Source organism: Cetorhinus maximus, chromosome 21 (genome assembly GCF_964194155.1).
Source record: "Cetorhinus maximus chromosome 21, sCetMax3.hap1.1, whole genome shotgun sequence".
Taxonomy (NCBI): domain Eukaryota; kingdom Metazoa; phylum Chordata; class Chondrichthyes; order Lamniformes; family Cetorhinidae; genus Cetorhinus; species Cetorhinus maximus.
The window spans coordinates 68,902,370-68,919,214 of NC_135899.1; the positions used below are offsets into that span (position 1 = coordinate 68,902,370).

The 16,845-nt window shown below is 42.8% G+C and overlaps 1 protein-coding gene across 3 annotated transcripts in view; it reads left to right on the forward strand.

Annotated features, from left to right (window-relative positions):
* The window catches only part of LOC144695964 (grainyhead-like protein 3 homolog), a 92,432-nt gene that overhangs the window by 39,381 nt on the left and 36,206 nt on the right, over positions 1-16,845 (forward strand). For all 3 annotated transcript variants that reach the window (XM_078567086.1, XM_078567085.1, XM_078567087.1), the window contains exons 7-8: positions 5,036-5,147; positions 6,999-7,093. In XM_078567086.1, the coding sequence (XP_078423212.1) occupies positions 5,036-5,147; positions 6,999-7,093 (207 nt within the window). The remainder of the gene's footprint in view (positions 1-5,035; positions 5,148-6,998; positions 7,094-16,845) is intronic.

Genomic DNA, 16,845 nt, shown 5'->3' on the forward strand with positions numbered 1-16,845 from the left:
ATTTCTAAATCTGCACTTCATAATCCAAATGATAAGCTGTTGTTTAGAATGTACAATGTAAAGCCAGCTGCTCTGCACCCAGTGTTATCAGAAGCCATTTCCATTATTTTACCCTAAGAATGTAATAACACAATAATTATCCAAAATCAACAGTGAGCATTCATCAGTGATTAATCTGTTCTTTTCTAATATGGAAAGTCTGAGTTCACACTCCTTCTGATTCGAAGGATGTCAAGAACGTCACATGAAATTGGCTTTTCATGTTTACAAAAGTTACGAGCACTTTCACATGAAGCATCTCCACCGTCATTAATCGTGCTGTCACCAAGGCACCAATGCCATTATTTTTCAGTCTAAATGTCAGCGACTTGAAAACTGGAGTTAGCCCAGGAAATTCATGATTGCCATTGATTTTTCAGTGTGGTTAGAGCTTTAACAAAGCAATCGTGGCGAGAGTAAAGGCAAAGTGGCTCAAAATCCCAGGAAATTATGATGTGGCTTAAATAGTGGCATGTCAGCTTTTTGTGCCTTTTAAGGTCTCTGTGGCATAGATGTGTCTTTAAAAAAGGTGCAAATTTCCAGGAAATTCTGGGCCATCAACATACATTTACATGCAGTAGATGATTCAACAGGGCTATTAACATACCTACAGACCAAGTAATTTTCTTTAGTGCAATACATACATTGTTCTTAATGAATTGCATCTTGGCAGGAATAAAAATACAAATTATTGGAAATGCAGACCATATTTAATGGCATCTGAATAGAACAAAGGCAGGCTAAAGTTTTGGGCTAGCAGTTTTCAGGTGCTGATGGACATGAAGTCCAATTCTCATTCTCACACATGAACCTAGAACTGCCGGGAGAATACTTGTGTTTTCTTTAAGCCCTACCTAACTGCACTTACAGTTTCTTTTTCATGTACTTTCTTTTTTCCTATTATCGCCGCACCCTTCTTGCTATGCATGTGAACGAATGTTGACAAGTATGCACTTGTGAACCAAACACTAGCACTGAAGGGGTCCCAACATAGCTAATGTTTCAGTTCAGTTTTAGAATGTGGACAAACAAATGACAATTCTCAATATGTGCCATATATTGTCTCTGGAGGTTGTTGGTATTTGCTTCATGAATTTGTTTTCACATCACTCTTAGGATGAAATCTCCATCAAAATTATTTGTATTTAATGAAGAAAATATAAAATGCTAGGAATAGATTGCTGGACGTTTCCAGCTAAAGTAAAGGCATGTTAATATCTCCAGTACAAACTCTTTATCCAACAGCTGATGTTTTCATTTCAGATTCCCAGCACTTACATTTTTAAAAATTACCTGTTTCATAACATTTTTTGGAGAATTATTTTGTCATTTGTTGAGCTCAGAGACAAGTACCAAAGCAAAATCTGGTTGAATCTCTGTTCTGAGCTAAATTTTGGAAGCCCAAACCGAGGGATTACAGTCAAAATAGTTGCATCAGATTGTGCTCACCTCTACCCTTCAGTGCTGATTGCACCAGAGTTTTTTCTGCTGGGCAAATGCACAGCTCATTAACATGGGATAAGTTAGTACAAGTTGATAACAGCCTGCCCCATGCGCTCAGAAATCTCCAGCGCCTGACCCTGATCCCTTTGCCCTCTGTCTAAGCGGCAGTCAATCTGGTTCCTTTTTTAAAACTTGTTACACCTTTGGAGGAGCCACTGCAGTCCCCTGCCACTGAGAAACAATGACAAATTTCAGCATCCTGCCTAAACTAGCGCAGAGCAAGATAGCAGTATGGTGAACTGACTGCCGACAATTTTACCTGGTCATCTCATTTCAGTATTTATAGCTCCTTCTGCAGGAAGCCTGCATAATAACGATTGTGGAAAGTCTAATTTAAATTTAAAAGGATGTGTACAATTAACAATAAATGACCACTTTAGGTGGTGGTATAGTGGTATTGTCACTGGACTAGTATTCCAGATGACCCAGGGTTCAAATCCCACCACAGCCGATGGTGAAATTTGAATCCAATAAAAATCTGGGCCAGGATTTTACAGTTGGTGTGCACCAGCACGTAAAATGACACGCGATGATGTTGGGCGTGCGCCCCGATTAATTAATTTCAAATTCACGCTGCCTGTCCAACATAACGGCTGGCGGGCAGGCGAAAAGGCCAAGCGGCCTTTACGTTTTTTAGGAAACCTCATCCACGAGCGGGATAAGGTTTCCTAAAGCTTTTACAAATTGAATAAAAACTTTTTTTGAAAAATAAAAACATGACCCATCTCATGTGACATGTTTCATTAAATTTTTATTGCATGCATTTATTTTTTCAAAAGCACTTCAATCTCCGAGGCAGCTCCGTGCATGTGTGAAAGGGCGCTGGGCCTGACTCTCCCTCCTCCCCCCCCCCCCCCCCGCCTGCACAGGTAGCACTTAGCCCTTCAGGCCCTGGAATTAAAAGTGTGATGTTGACCAAAAAAACATTGCTGATTGTTGTAAAACCCCATTTGGTTCACTAATGTCCTTTAGGGAAGAAAATCTGCCTACATGTGACTCCAGACCCACAGCAATGTGTTAACTCTTAGATGCCCTCTAAACAAGGGCAATTAGGGATGGGCAATAAATGCTGGCCTAGCCAGCGATGCCCACATCCCATGAACGAATAATAAAAAAAATGATGGGGTAAAACATTGTTTTGGCTTTTATAAAGCCTCAACATTCACTTTATTTGTTTGTCAGACTTTGACCTGGGGATGGGGATGAGGTTGGGGCATGGGATGGGGGACAGGGGGAAAGAACAGGGAAACAAAATGAAATAAAGCACAATAGTGGGGTATGAAGCAGATAATGCAGGCAAGTGACTTAATGGTGTGGCAACACACTGCTTGATAACCAGAGAGGAAAACAGTGCACCATCCCTGGTAGCACGTGACATCCCCCTTCAAATGGCATGCAGTCTTGGACTATTCACTCTGTTCCACATTTTCTGCATGCTGATGTCAAGGCCTCACAACCATACAGCTCTTTCATTGCTTATACAGACCTCAGTAGAACACACCTTCAAGGTGTTGTGCACACTCACACTAATCACACTCGTAACTTGAGAGCGTAGTACCTCAAATCAATGTAAAGCGTGTTGTCCATCTCTGGGCATGTCCTTCTTTGACATCATGGACATAATCCAAATCTGCAGAAGGCCTCACATGATAGGCTCAAGCACCTGTTGCAATGTTTGCGGACTTGCATATTTAAGTAAAATCACATCATTACAATGTGCCTCAGATCTCCCTCAGATCCTTCTCAACTGCTCCTCATCCTGAGGCTTGCTGAACACAAAGATTTCCCAAAGGAAGGCCCAGCCTACCAGTAAAAGGCATTCATGTTGTGAGTCCAACTCCCTTCAATGGTAGGACATAAAAAAAATAAAGCAATACAAAAATTAATTATAAATTGGCCATAAAACTAATGCATCAAATTAAATGGAACAAATGACAAATAATAGGTCAAAATGTAACGTTATTAACGTCATGTTAATGCAGCGGAACACAGCTGTAAGTGCTGGGAAACAAGTTGCCAAAGGTTCCCACCCAAAATGTGCCTTTAGCAATAACATTGCATTTCAGAAGCAAACCTCAAATAATGTGGGGCTGGGAGGCCCTGCTCTGCTTGCTGTGGTTTCAAACTCTTAGCAATGCCTATACATGCTAGCAGCACATCATTGTTGAGCGCCCAGGGCAGCCTGGTCAGTAGGTAGCCACTCCCGGTGCACTTTTATACACAGCGGGTGGAATTTAATGCCCTCTCCCGATGCAGGTTTGATGGTGAGTGGGGCATTTAATCGGGTTTGAGGGTGTCAGGTGGGGACCCCACTGCCTCTACTCTGATTAAGTCCGGGGTGGGAAGGCTTGTGAATAATTTTCCTGCCCCGTCGCCAATTGGAGCCCTTAAGTAAACAATTAATGCCTACCTAAGGACCCCATCTCACTGCTGCTGGTATTTACCCAGCTAAGGGCAGGGGATTCACCATGTGGGAAGCCCAAAAAGCAAACACTGTCAGGGTTGCTTGTGGGATTTCCTAGGTGTCCCATGTTGTCAGGGACTCAGTGCCTGATTGAGGGAACTGGCATCAAGACGAAAGGGGCCGGCTGAGAGCCAACACCCTGCCTTAGCTGCTGACTCCCCTTATCGCTCCCCTGCAATCCCCACTCTGTAAACTTCCTCCTGCCATCACTCATCTGTGACCTGGGTCCCTTGGCAATCCTGGGCCTCTGGTGGGTGCATTACTGGCAGCAGCCACTGCTCTTCCGGTGGCGCTGCTAGGCAGCGCACAGCTGCTGGTCTCTGATTGACCAACAGCTCTTGGGGAGGTGGGGGTGGGATATCCGCCCTGGGTCTTTGATCCCGGGGGAGGCCTGTCAGTGTCCAGTTGAGTGCCTGATTAGCACTTAATACAGCGGGCATTCCTAAAAGGAGGTGACATGAGGCTCCCACCAGCTCTCCAGTTGGCAGGCAAGATCCCCGCTGCCTCCATTAAGTATCACCCATCATTCTTCCTCAATTATAAAGGACTTTGTAGATGTCAGGCTGAAATATATTCATATTAAGGCCAAGGAGGCTGGACCAGGGAGGCAGGCTAAGGGGGGCAGTGAGGGAGGCTGTCTGGGTGCCCTTTAAATGTGGCACCCAGACTTAAAGCTCATGAGGTAATGGCGGGAAGGGCGACTTCCTACCTGCCTCTACCACAAGATTTGCCACCATCCGTATGGATGCATAAATAATGGAGCTGAACAGTGCAAGATTGTGCGTGTTCAGCCATCCTGCTCCCCCTCCCCATCCCCCCACCCCCAGTGACAATCACTCACACTTCCGCCCCCACCAAGGAATTTTGACTTCAGAGCAGAAGATTCCAGCCTGTATTCCAGTCAGCGCTAACATTAAAAAAATGATAACTTCCCAACTTACCCTATGCCTGTTTTTTGAGGGTGAGCTGCAGAAAAGTGTTTCATCACTAAGTGTACAATAATTGATCAATAACTCTTCTTCTATGTAGAGTATGGTTATGGCTGTTTTTGACAATGCAAAGACTCCGGAGGAACAAGTGAAGTTTTGGAAACATTGGCATTCCCGACAACATACAGTCAAGCAACGGGTCATCGATTTTGGTAAGGAAATTGGTACCATCGTGATGAAACCACACATGGACACCGCATTTTATTTTTAATCCCTTTTCTTTCTTATTCCTTGTCACTACTTTTGTTCCCCAAAACCTGGCAGAAATTGATGAAAATGCTCATGTTGTACTGGGTACGAATATTGATCTTTATGGCACATAAAATTTAATATTAGCTGTCATTAATATTTATTGAAGTGTTCAATATTCATTTCACCTGTGCTCCATTAAAAGCCTTTACAGAGAGGATTCCATTATGTTAGTTCTTGTATGGGTCAATTGGTGAAGTGAAATGCATGGGAAAATAATTCAAAATACTTAATCATATAGAACAGTCGTGACTTTTGATTTAAACGAAAATATAAAATCTAATTGGTGATTATGCCTTTGAAGAATGTATCACACAAGGAACTGAATGCAGTCTCAGCAAAATACATGCCAAGAGTGTTATAGTTGCCAATGCTGTTAAGCAAAAGTGCTCCAAGGTAACACTGCTCAATCTTGCAAAGTCAATTGATTCAAATAATCAGCAAAAACTTCCAGCATAAATTTAGTCCCACATCAACAGCCAACTAAATTGCACTGTAGAAAATCTGCTTTGCAGGCAAATTTGTAAGGATGCAGCCACTTAAAAGGTTAGATCAAGAAGGACAAATCCCTTGTGGAGCATAAACACCAGCATGACCTGTTAGGCTGAATGGTCTGTTTCTCTGCCGTGTATACAATGTAATACGATGTGATGTGAAATTGTAGATTAATGGCTATGCTGTGTAATGTAGTTCACTTTTCAGCTGACCTGTAATAGGTGAACCCTGCAAACCCTGGGAAAAGAAGTCAATTTTCAGTAAAGACCTGGATGTTTTCATTATTGCGATCACCACCTAAGTGGTCAATGATTAAACAGTGTATTTGCTGAAATCCCCACACAAAATGGTTCAAATAAAGAAATCACAGACCTCAGTCATTTGTGGGATTATCTAAAGAAAAAGGTAATGTTTCTAGCCTGATTGATATAGATATCAGAACACTTTCCTCAAAGGTTAGAAGATGCAAGAAGCCCTTTGTTCTTCAACAATTAAAAGAAGGATTTCATGTGGAACTATTGAAGGTTACAACAAAGAGGAAGTCCATTCAACCCATCATATCTGTGGAAACGTTTTGTTAGAGTAATTCAAAATTAATCTCACTTTTGAAGCACCCAGCACGTTTTCTATTATTGAAGTAGAAACCACATTTTAAAATAGATTATTATGGACAGCTGGCGTTGGATTCACCTACACAATTGAATGGAATAGAAGTGGAGAATGATGAAAACTTTGGGCTGCAGGTATTACTGCCTGATATGCATTTCCCTCTCCTCCCCCACAGAGACTGCCGCTGGCTGCTCTTCCCCCACCTGCCACATATAAATGATAGTGGGAGGGAGGTCCCAGGACTCCAATGGATCATCCTTCCACCTGTGCATGTTACTGCCACTTACTAGGGCTGCCACGGCTAGGTGGCAGTAGGTCTCAGGGTCTACTGAACCTAGATGTTCTAATCTTCAGGATGGCTCTGCCTCTTTACCTGTCTGTGATATCTTCTGGTCCTGCAGTTGCAGACCTGCTGGGATTTAGCAGCCAAGCAATGGTGAGCTCATGCTTGGTGGCGAAATCCCATCAGCAAACCGTTATCCATCAGGATACAGGATCAGGGTTATGGTGGTGTCACAATAGTTTTGGAAGTACCATTCCACCAGTACAACATTACCAGGAGGAGAATGCTGACATTAGTCTCAAAGGCTCTATTTGCTCACAGTTATTGACATGACACACGACTTATTTCTATCCATTTGCTTATACAGCAGATTACAAGGAAAGCAACAACACAATCAGCTGTGTGGAAGAAGTGGCATTTAATGCTCTGTCCTTCATCTGGGATACCAGCAAGGAAGCAAAGGTAAAACAGGGAAATGTATGGGATACCGTAGGGTAACCCTAGTCACCTTCAATGACATTCACAAATTGACTGGGAAATACAGTAGTGTCTCAAATGCGGCTATCCAAAAACCAAAGTTGTCCAAAAACTGGGCACTTTTAGAATGTGCAATACATCTAATTGAGTAAAATAATTCAAAAAATAACTTACCTGGACAATTTGGCTAGGCGCCGCATCGGTGTGGTGTGACGCCTGTCTAGTTATCCCCTTTGTTGCCTGCGCACCAATCTATTCCCATGCTCAGAGGAACCCTTGACCCCACCTGGCCCAGCTTGACCCGAACTGCCCAACTCGCAATCCTGCAGGTTCTGAAATCCGGCAGAGCCTCCCTCCTGAGGTTTCCGGTTTAGAGACACTGTACCTGTAATCATTTGATCAAACAGAAACGATGAAACTGTATTCTATAATAAACCATTGTTTTCTACAAGATATCCGCCTAAGTGTTACAGTCTACCTACCTATAGCTGCCAGTCCATCTCTCACTAGATCTATGTAATCAATTATTATTATAAAAACAGTTTGCATGGATGTACTTCTTGTCCTTCACGCTTTAGGTGTCACATTTCCTGTCCTCCATCTCAGATATGACATGGAAATTCCAATTCAATCTGCTCAAGTTTTGCACCCATAAAACAACATCAAATCAGCATCTCAATTAGATGAGGTGAGCAGAAGCTGAGTCAAGCAAAACAGTTATTAGAAAAATTCACTTTAGCTATAATAATACAGAAATCTGTAGCAGAAACCGAGGTCAACTAAACTGCTCAGAATGGCTTTTCATAAATATTTTGTCCACCATAGGCATTCCTCACAAATTTAATTATTCCAGCCTCAAAATACGATTTCTAACATAATAAAAACATTTCATGCTCACGTGATGAAAGATTTTCAAAATGATCTTTTTTGTGTTCTTGGGTCTCCCCAATAATGTCCTTACACAAAGGTTTCGGCTTTCCTCCAAACCCTGAACTTGATTTAAACATTTTTCTTAGAGCTTTTACTCTGCTCACTGTAAGAGGTTATTGGTTACACCTCTCCCTGCAGAATGCCACAGTCTGAGTCTGTGCACTTAGAATTGCTCTGTCTGCATCAGCATGATTTTCTATGGACAACGTGAAATGTGCCCTGCCTTATGTTGGAACATGATTTTGGAGTTATGAGGTTGTTTATGGCATGTTACACATGTGACATATGAAACTTTAAAACAATTACACATTGTAACCTTTATATATAATTTTATTGGTTATATATGCTTTATGTAATGTGCTGATACAAAAAATGCACAAATGAAGTACTTGTGAAGTGTAGTCTCTATTGTAATGAAGAGACACATGGAAGTCAATATACGTGGAACAAGGCCCACAAACAACAATGTGAAAAATTAAAAGCAAAATACTGCGGAAGCTGGAAATCTGAAACAAAAACAGAAAATGCTGGAAAAACTCAGCAGGTGCAACAGCACCTGTGGAGAGAAAAACAGAGTTAACGTTTAGAGTCCGTATGACTCTTCTTCAGAGCTAAAGAGAAGCAAAAATGTGATGCAATTTATACTGTTTAAGGGGGGGATGGAGCAGGTGAAGATGGATAGAAGGCCAGCGATAGGTGGAGGCAAAGGAGAGGTTGACAAAAATGTCATGAACAAAAGGACAAAGGGGTGTTAATGGTAGTGGTAAGGGCTAAAGGCGCTGATAGTGGCTTTAAGGTAAGAAAGCAGAATGTGATAATAGCAGGACAAGGGTAAGCACTCTGGAAAGAACAACATGAACAAGTAACAGATGGCCCTTGTGAGGGTGGGGTGGGGGGAGGGGATGGTGGTGGGGAAAAAAGATCAAAAATAGGATAAACAGTGTGGATAAAACAATGAATAAAAATAAAAATAAATAAAAATAAAATAAGTGGGTAAAAATAAAAAAATAAAAATGAATATTGAAAAAAGTGGGTAAAAAAGGGGTGAGGATAGAGGAGCGAGTTCTGGTCTGAAGTTGTTGAACTCAATGTTAATTCTGGAAGGCTGTAAAGTGCCTAATCGGAAGATGAGGTGCTGTTCTTCCAGTTTGTGTTGGGCTTCACTGGAACATTGCAGCAGGCCAAGGACGGACATGTGAACATGAGAGCAGGATGGTGTGTTGAAATGGCAAGCAACAGGAAGTTCTGGGTCATGTGTGCGGACAGACTGAAGATGTTCCGCAAAGCGGTCACCCAGTCTGCGTTTGGCCTCTCCAATGTAGAGCAGACCGCATTGGGAGCAGCGAATGCAGTAGACTAAATTGACGGAGGTGCAAGTGAAGCGCTGCTTCAACTGAAAGGAATCTTTGGGCTCTTGGACTGTGAGGAAGGAGGAGGTGAAGGGGCAGGTGTTGCACCTTCTGCAATTGCATGGAAAGGTACTGTGAGAGGGGGATGAAGTGTTGGGGATGATGGAGGTGTGGACCAGGGTGTCCTGGAGGGAACGGAATGCAAACAAGGGGGATGAGGGGAAGATGTGTTCGGTGTGGCATCAAGTGGGAGTTGGTGGAAATGGCAGAGGATGATCCTTTGAATGCGGAGGCTGGTGGGGTGAAAAGTGAGGACAAGGGGGACCCTATCATGGTTCTGGGAGGGAGATGAAGGTGTGAGGGCAGAGGGTGGGTGATAAAAAATTATAAATTATCTAAATTATTAATTTAATTATTATTAATAATTAATTATGAATAACTATAATTATATTAATAATATATTATTATATTTAATTACTATTATTAGATAAATTATCAGTTTATCTGTTTTAATGATATTGGTTGAGGGATAATTGTTGTCCAGGACACTGGGGGAACTCTCCTGGTTTTCTTTGAAAGTACCATGGAATCTTTTATTTCCATATGGTAAAGTGAACGAAGCATCAATTTAATAACTTGCCCAAAAGACAGGACCTCTTACAGTGCAGCATTAACTTAATACTGCACGAGTCACATCTGAGATGATATGTTCAAGTCCCTACGATGGGACTTTAACCCTCAAACCTCTGACTTAGAGACAGGAGTGCTACCACTGAGCAGAGGCCATTGTATCTATTCTTAGGATGTAGGTATTGCTGGCAAGGCCAACATTTATTGTTTATTCCTAGCTGCTCTGATATAACTGAATGCCTTGCTAGTCCAAGCCAAAGGGTAATTATGATACAGATGTTATCTGTCACTAATTATCCATGCCCTGGATGTTGCTGAGGTCCTACAGTATGCTGGAAGAGTTGTGAATAAAGCTAAACACTGTCAGCAAACAGCCCCATTACAGTATTGACATGTTGGAGAGAAGGTCACTGAAGGAACCGGCTGAACAGCTGTGCCTGTAATGCTGTCCTCTGGAACTCCAGCAGCAATATCCTGGGGCTGTGATGATAGATTCGCTTAGGGCAACCACAAGTAACTTCATGTATGTCATATGTGACTTCAACCGCTGGAGACTTTTCCTACTGACCACACTAACCTCATTTTGTAAAGGCTCCTTGGTATCATACTCAGTTAATTGCTGCATTAATGTCAAGGGCAACTACACTAACCTCTTCTCTGCCCTTCGGTTCTTGCATCCATGTCTAGATTAAGGCTGTGATGAGGTAAGGATCTGAGTAGTTCTCACAGAATCTCACCTAAACATGGATGAGCAGGTTACCTAGTGAGTTGGTAGGACTTGATGGTGCTGTTAATTAATTATTCCATTATTTTATGAATGATTGAGAAGTGACTGATAGGTCAGTAATTATGAGTTGATTTGTTTTCAGCAACCTATCTGTGTCCATGTGTCCATAATAGGAATGACACAACATAGTCCCAGTCAAAAGAAATTTTGTTTTCACAGTGAAGGTACCCTCTGTGTTATGGTTCTACTACCATGTTGATTGAGACAGATTAAGGACATTTCTAGCAGCCCAATAACCAGCTCATTAATAAGGTGTGGGCCGCATGAGCAGCCGCCAAATTGTATAGCATCACAATCTGTAACTTCACAAATCCCAAAGTGCAACCTCTCCATCAAAGTGGGTAATGAACCCTGCTTTAATAGGAAATGTGGATGGGTGCACTTGGAACATCCCCAACATAATGCAGATACAACACAAGGCTACTTGCATGCAACACCCCAAAAGCAGTAGCTTATAGGTACTGAAGACTATTTGATCTTCCACTGTAAGTGTTGTTCTGAGAGATGACCTATCCCTCCCACCCTCTTAAAATATCCTTCACTTTCTGAGAGAACAGATGGTGTTGGGTCTTTCCTCTTCTACAGCAAGTCTAACATTATAAACACATGTTTCTTCTGGAGAAGTTCAGATGGGCAGTGCCTGCACCCCTTCACTGGATCATGTATTTATGGACAATGACTATACTTGTGATCAATGGTAAATTGGTGACTTCAGCTTGGTAAAGTGTTTATTTTTAAAATTTATTCATTCATAGGATGTGGGCTTCGCTGGCTGGGCCAGCATTTATTGCCCACCCCTAATTGCCCTTGAGAAGGTGGTAGTTAGCTGCATTCTTGAACCGATGAAGTTCATGTGGTGTAGGTACACCCACAGTGCCATTAGGGAGGGAGTTCCAGAATTTTGACCCAGTGACAGTGAAGGAACGTTGATATAGATCCAAATCAGGATGTTGAGTGGCTTGGAGGGGAACTTGCACATGGTGGTGTTACCATGCATCTGCTGCCCTTGTCCTTCTAGGTGGTAGAAATCACAGGGTTAGAAGGTGCTATCGAAGGAGCCTTGGTGTTTTGCTGCAATGCATCTTGTAAATGGTAAACACTGCTGCCAATGTGCATGGAGGGGGGTAAATGTTTAAGGTGGTGGATGGGCTGCCAATCAAGCGGGCTGCTTTGTCCTGGATGGTATCAAGTTTCTTGAGTGTTGTTGGAGCTGCACTCTTCGATGCAAGTGGAGAGTATTCCATCACACTCCTGACTTGTGCCTTACAGATGGTGGACAGGCTTTGGGGAGTCATGGGGTGAGTTACTCATCACAGAGTTCCCAGCCACTGACCTGCTCTTGTAGGCATAGTATTTATAAGGCTGGTCCAATTCGGTTTCTGGTCAATGGTAACCTCCAGGATGTTGACAGCATATGATTCAGCGATAGTAATGCCAATGAATATCAAGGGATGATGGTTACCCAGAAGGAAAAAACAATAAAAACTTGGAAATAAGAATACTGGTCTGAACTGGTCTTGTATAACTTAAAATGGAACACCAGTAAAAACTGGGAAATAAGAGTACTGGTCTGGACTTCTTCCTTCTGGGTAGATTTTCTATTGTTAGAGATTGGTCACTGCCTGGCACTTTTGTGGTGCAATTGTTGCTTGTCACTTATCAACCCAAGCCTGAATGTTGTCCAGGTCTTGCTGCATTTGGACATGGGCTGCTTCAGTGTCTGAGGAGTTGCAAATGTTGCTGAACATTGAGCAATCATCAGTGAACATCCTCACTTCTGACCTTATAATGGAAGGAAGGTCATTGATGAAGCAACCAAAGGTGGTTGGGCCCAAGACAGTACCCTGAGGAACTCTTGCAGCGATGTCCTGGGATGGAGATGATTGACCTCCAATAACCACAACCATCTTCCTTTTGTGCTAAATATGACTCCAATCAGTGGAGCATTTTCGCCCCGATTCGCATTGACTTCAGTTTTGTTAGGGTTCCTTGATGCCACACTTGGTCAAATACAGCCTTGATATCAAAGGCAGTCACTACCACCTCATGTCTTGCATTCAACTCTTTTGGCCATGTTTGGACCAAGGCTGTAATGAGTTCAGGAGCTGAGTGACCTGACAGAACCCAAACTGAGCACCAGTGAACAGGTTATTACTGAGTAAATTCTGCTTAATAGCACTGTTGACGACCCCTTCCATCGCTTTCCTGATGATTGAGAATAGACTGATGGGGTGGAAATTGGCCGGTTTGGATTTGTCCTGCTTTTTGTGGACAAGATATTCCTGGGCAAATTTCCACGTAGCTAGTGTCATCGCTGTACTGGAACAGCTCAGCTAGGAGCCCAACTAGTTCTGGAGCACAAGTCTTCAGTACTATTGCTGGAATGTTCTCAGTGTCCATAGCTTTTTCAGTATCCAGTGCTTTCAGTTGTTTCTTGATATCATGTGGAGTGAATCAAATTGGCTGAAGACTGGCATCTGGAGACCACAAGAGGAGGCTGAGATGGATCATCCACTGGCCAATTCTGGCTGAAGGTGGTTGCAATTGCTTCAACCTTGTCTTTTGCAGTGATGTGGTAGGCTCCCCCATCATTGAGGATGGGAATATTTGTGGAGCCTCCTCCTCCAGTGAGCTGTTTAATTATCCACCACCATTCAACTGGATGTGGCAGGACTGTAAAGTTTAGATCTGATCCGTTGGTTCTGGGATCACTTAGCTCTGTTAATTGCGTGCTTCACACGTTTGACATGCAAGTACTGTCGTGTTGGTAGATTCACCAGGTTGACACCTCATTTTTAGGTATGCCTGGTGCTGCTGCTGGCACGCCCTCCTGCACTCTGCATTGAACCAGGGTTGATCCCCTGGTTTGATGGTAATGGTAGAGTGGGGAATATGCCAGGCCATGAAGTTACACATTGCGATTGAATACAATTCTACTGCTGCTGATGACCCTCATGGATGCCCACTTTTGAATTGCTAGATCTGTTTGAAATCTATCCTATTTAGCAGGGTGGTAGTGCCACACAACACGATGGAGGGTATCCTCAATGTGAAGGCTGGACTTTGTCTCCACTATGACTGTGAGTTGGTCACTCCTACCAATACTGTCACGGACAGAAGCATCTGCAGCAGGCAGGTTGGTGAGGACAAGGTCAAGTAGGTTTTTCCCTCCAGTTGTTTCCCTCATCACCTGCCACAGACCCAGTCTAGCAGATATGTCCTTTTGGATTCAGCCAGCTCGGTCAGTAGTGGTGCTACCGAGCCACTCTTGGTGATGGACGTTGAAGTCCCCCACCCAGAGTACATTCTGTGCCCTTTCCCCCTTCAGTGCTTCCTCCAAGTGGTGTTCAACATGGAGGAGTATTGATTCATCAGTTGAGGGGGAGCAATAGGTGGTATTCAGCAGGATATTTTCTTGCCCACGTTTGACTTGATGCCGTGAGACTTCATGGGGTCTGGAGTTGATGTTGAGGACTCCCAGGGCAACCCTTCCCTATTGTATACCACCGTGCCTCTACCTCTGCCAGTTCGTGCTGTCGGGATATACCCAGAGATGGTGATGGTGGTGTTTGGGACATTGTCTGTAGAGTATGATTCCATGAGTATGACTATGTCAGGGTGTAGTTTGACTAGTCTGTGAGACAGCTTTCCCAATGTTGGGACAAGCCCCCAGATGTTAGTGTGGAGGACTTTGCAGGGTTGACAGGGCTGGGTTTTGCCATTGTCATTTCCCATGCCTAGGCCAATGCCCAGTGGTCCATCTGATTTCATTCCTTTTAGGCTTCATAGCGGTTTCATACAAGTGAATGGCTTGCTAGGCCATTCCAGAGGGCATTTACGGGTCAACCATGTTGCTGTGGGTCCGGATCAGGTAAGGACGGGAGATTTCTTTCCCGAAACGGCATTAGTGAACCAGATGGGGGTTTGCAACAATCGATGATAGTTGTCATGGTCACCATTACTGAAACTAGCTTTTTTAATTCCAGATTTATGAACTGAATTTAAATTCCACCAGCTTCTTTGAACCCCTGCCACAAGAGCATTATCCTGGGCCTCTGGATTAGCAGTCCAGTGATATGCCACCACTTCCCAACGAGAGGATATTGTGTTGCTACAAGGTTCGGGTTTTGTGAAAGATTACAACCCATGGGGGTTATATTGAAATTTAAAGTAGCCTTTTTTTTAAAGTGCTATACTTGATGGGCTAAGTGCAAAATTGAAGAGTAGATCCAATAGTAATTGTGGGTTGTGACAGCTACCTTCTTTCTTACCTATTATATCAGCAGTTCAATAGCTTTGCCAGTTTTGACTGCTGAACAATCTGAAGCTAATGTTTGTAGCCACATAATATTTTTCCTGGAGACAAGCACTGAGCACACCCATTCTATTGTAAGAACCTGGAGGTGGTAGCCAGTGGTTTTATTATCTCATAGCCCTCCTGGGGAGAAGGATCACATGCCTCGCAGTCAGTTTTCAATTTTTACGTAAAAAACAGGAACCTCTCAGGAGTGAAATTTATGACCAAGCTGCTCGTTAGCTAATTTAAACATGAAGACGTGTGTTTAATTTTAAGAATGAGATAAATTAAAATAGGCTAACTTTTTTTAAAGCAAAATTAACATATCTCACTTGCACAAGTTTGAGTCTTACCTTAGATCTTTGTCCAGGTGCAATAATTCTGGTCACTTCTACAAGTGGATTGATCATCTTATACTTAAGTATGTGCCCCTATTGCCCAATAACTAAATCTATGATGGCAAAAGCCAAAGGTGTAACAGTAGAACCCTCTTGTGAGCTGAAGCAGATGCCATGTCTCTCGCACATGCACCTCTTGAACAAAATAACACTTGCTGAGATTAGCGCTGACGTAAATTATTATGCTGCTTTATTTCATAGACTGCAAGTGAATGTACAGAACAAATGCTAAGATCGGCTATCGCATAGCAGTATGAATTAATGACTACACTACACATCCCCACAGCAGTTGCTCATCTTGTTTGACATAAACTCCTTCTCTAATTACTCTTTTATATTCCAATCTTGAGTCTAGTGTAGGCCTCCCCAGTGGCCATTTGCTTAAAATACTAACTCTTGGGGTGGAATTTTACAGGCCCGTCGCAGCGGGGGTGGGGCTGTAAAATACAGCGAGCCGTTCAAAAGTCCATTGACTTTGGTGGGACCGTAAAATCCCACCAGCGTAAAATTCCGCCCGTGGTGTGTGTTTCTGACCTTCCTATCTCTTTATGTTCACAATCAAAGAGGACAGCCTACACCTGATGACTCTTTCAAGTCCTCAGGACTAAGGAATTCCTCACACACTATGGGGTGGGGGTGGGAGGGGGGTGTTGTTGTTGTCTTTATTGATTACTGCAATACTGTCATAAATTGCTTATTGTTTTCTATCCTTGGGAAAACAATTTTAATGCTTAGCACGTTCTTCCCAATTTTATTTTGAAAATTTGCATGAAAATACTTGGCCTTGAAATCCCAAATAAATGAAACTGTTTTCCGAAGCTTACCTGTAAATAAATGGTCAGAGAATTCCCAAAACACTCGCAGTAAATAACTTAGTAGTCTGTTGTTGGAATTTCTGGTTTGAAACAACAGAACCACTTATAAATCTTGCTGTAGGTTAGAAGGGAGCTGGATTCCTTCCCCACTTTCCAAATAAATACAAGAAGGAATTCAGTATAAACGTTTTTACCCAGAGAGTGGTTAGAAAGTGGAACTACAGGAGAAAAGTGTACTGATAGGCTGGCAAGTCGACTCTGATTGGCCAAGGTGTTGCCAGGGAGAAAGCAACAGGAAACTATAAGCTCCCCAAGCTCCCAGGTAATTAAAAATAAATCTCCTGTAGTACAAATTGTTGTGACTGTTTGAAATTTGGCATTATTGTGTTTGTCCTGATGGTTGCAAGACAAAAAGCTTTGGCGACATGTCTCTCTTTTCAGCAATGTCTCTTAAGGAGTTCTCGGGAGGCTTCACCTCAGGATCAGTTAGGAGCAGGGTGCTCAGAAAATGCTGAAAATCCCCTACTGCTG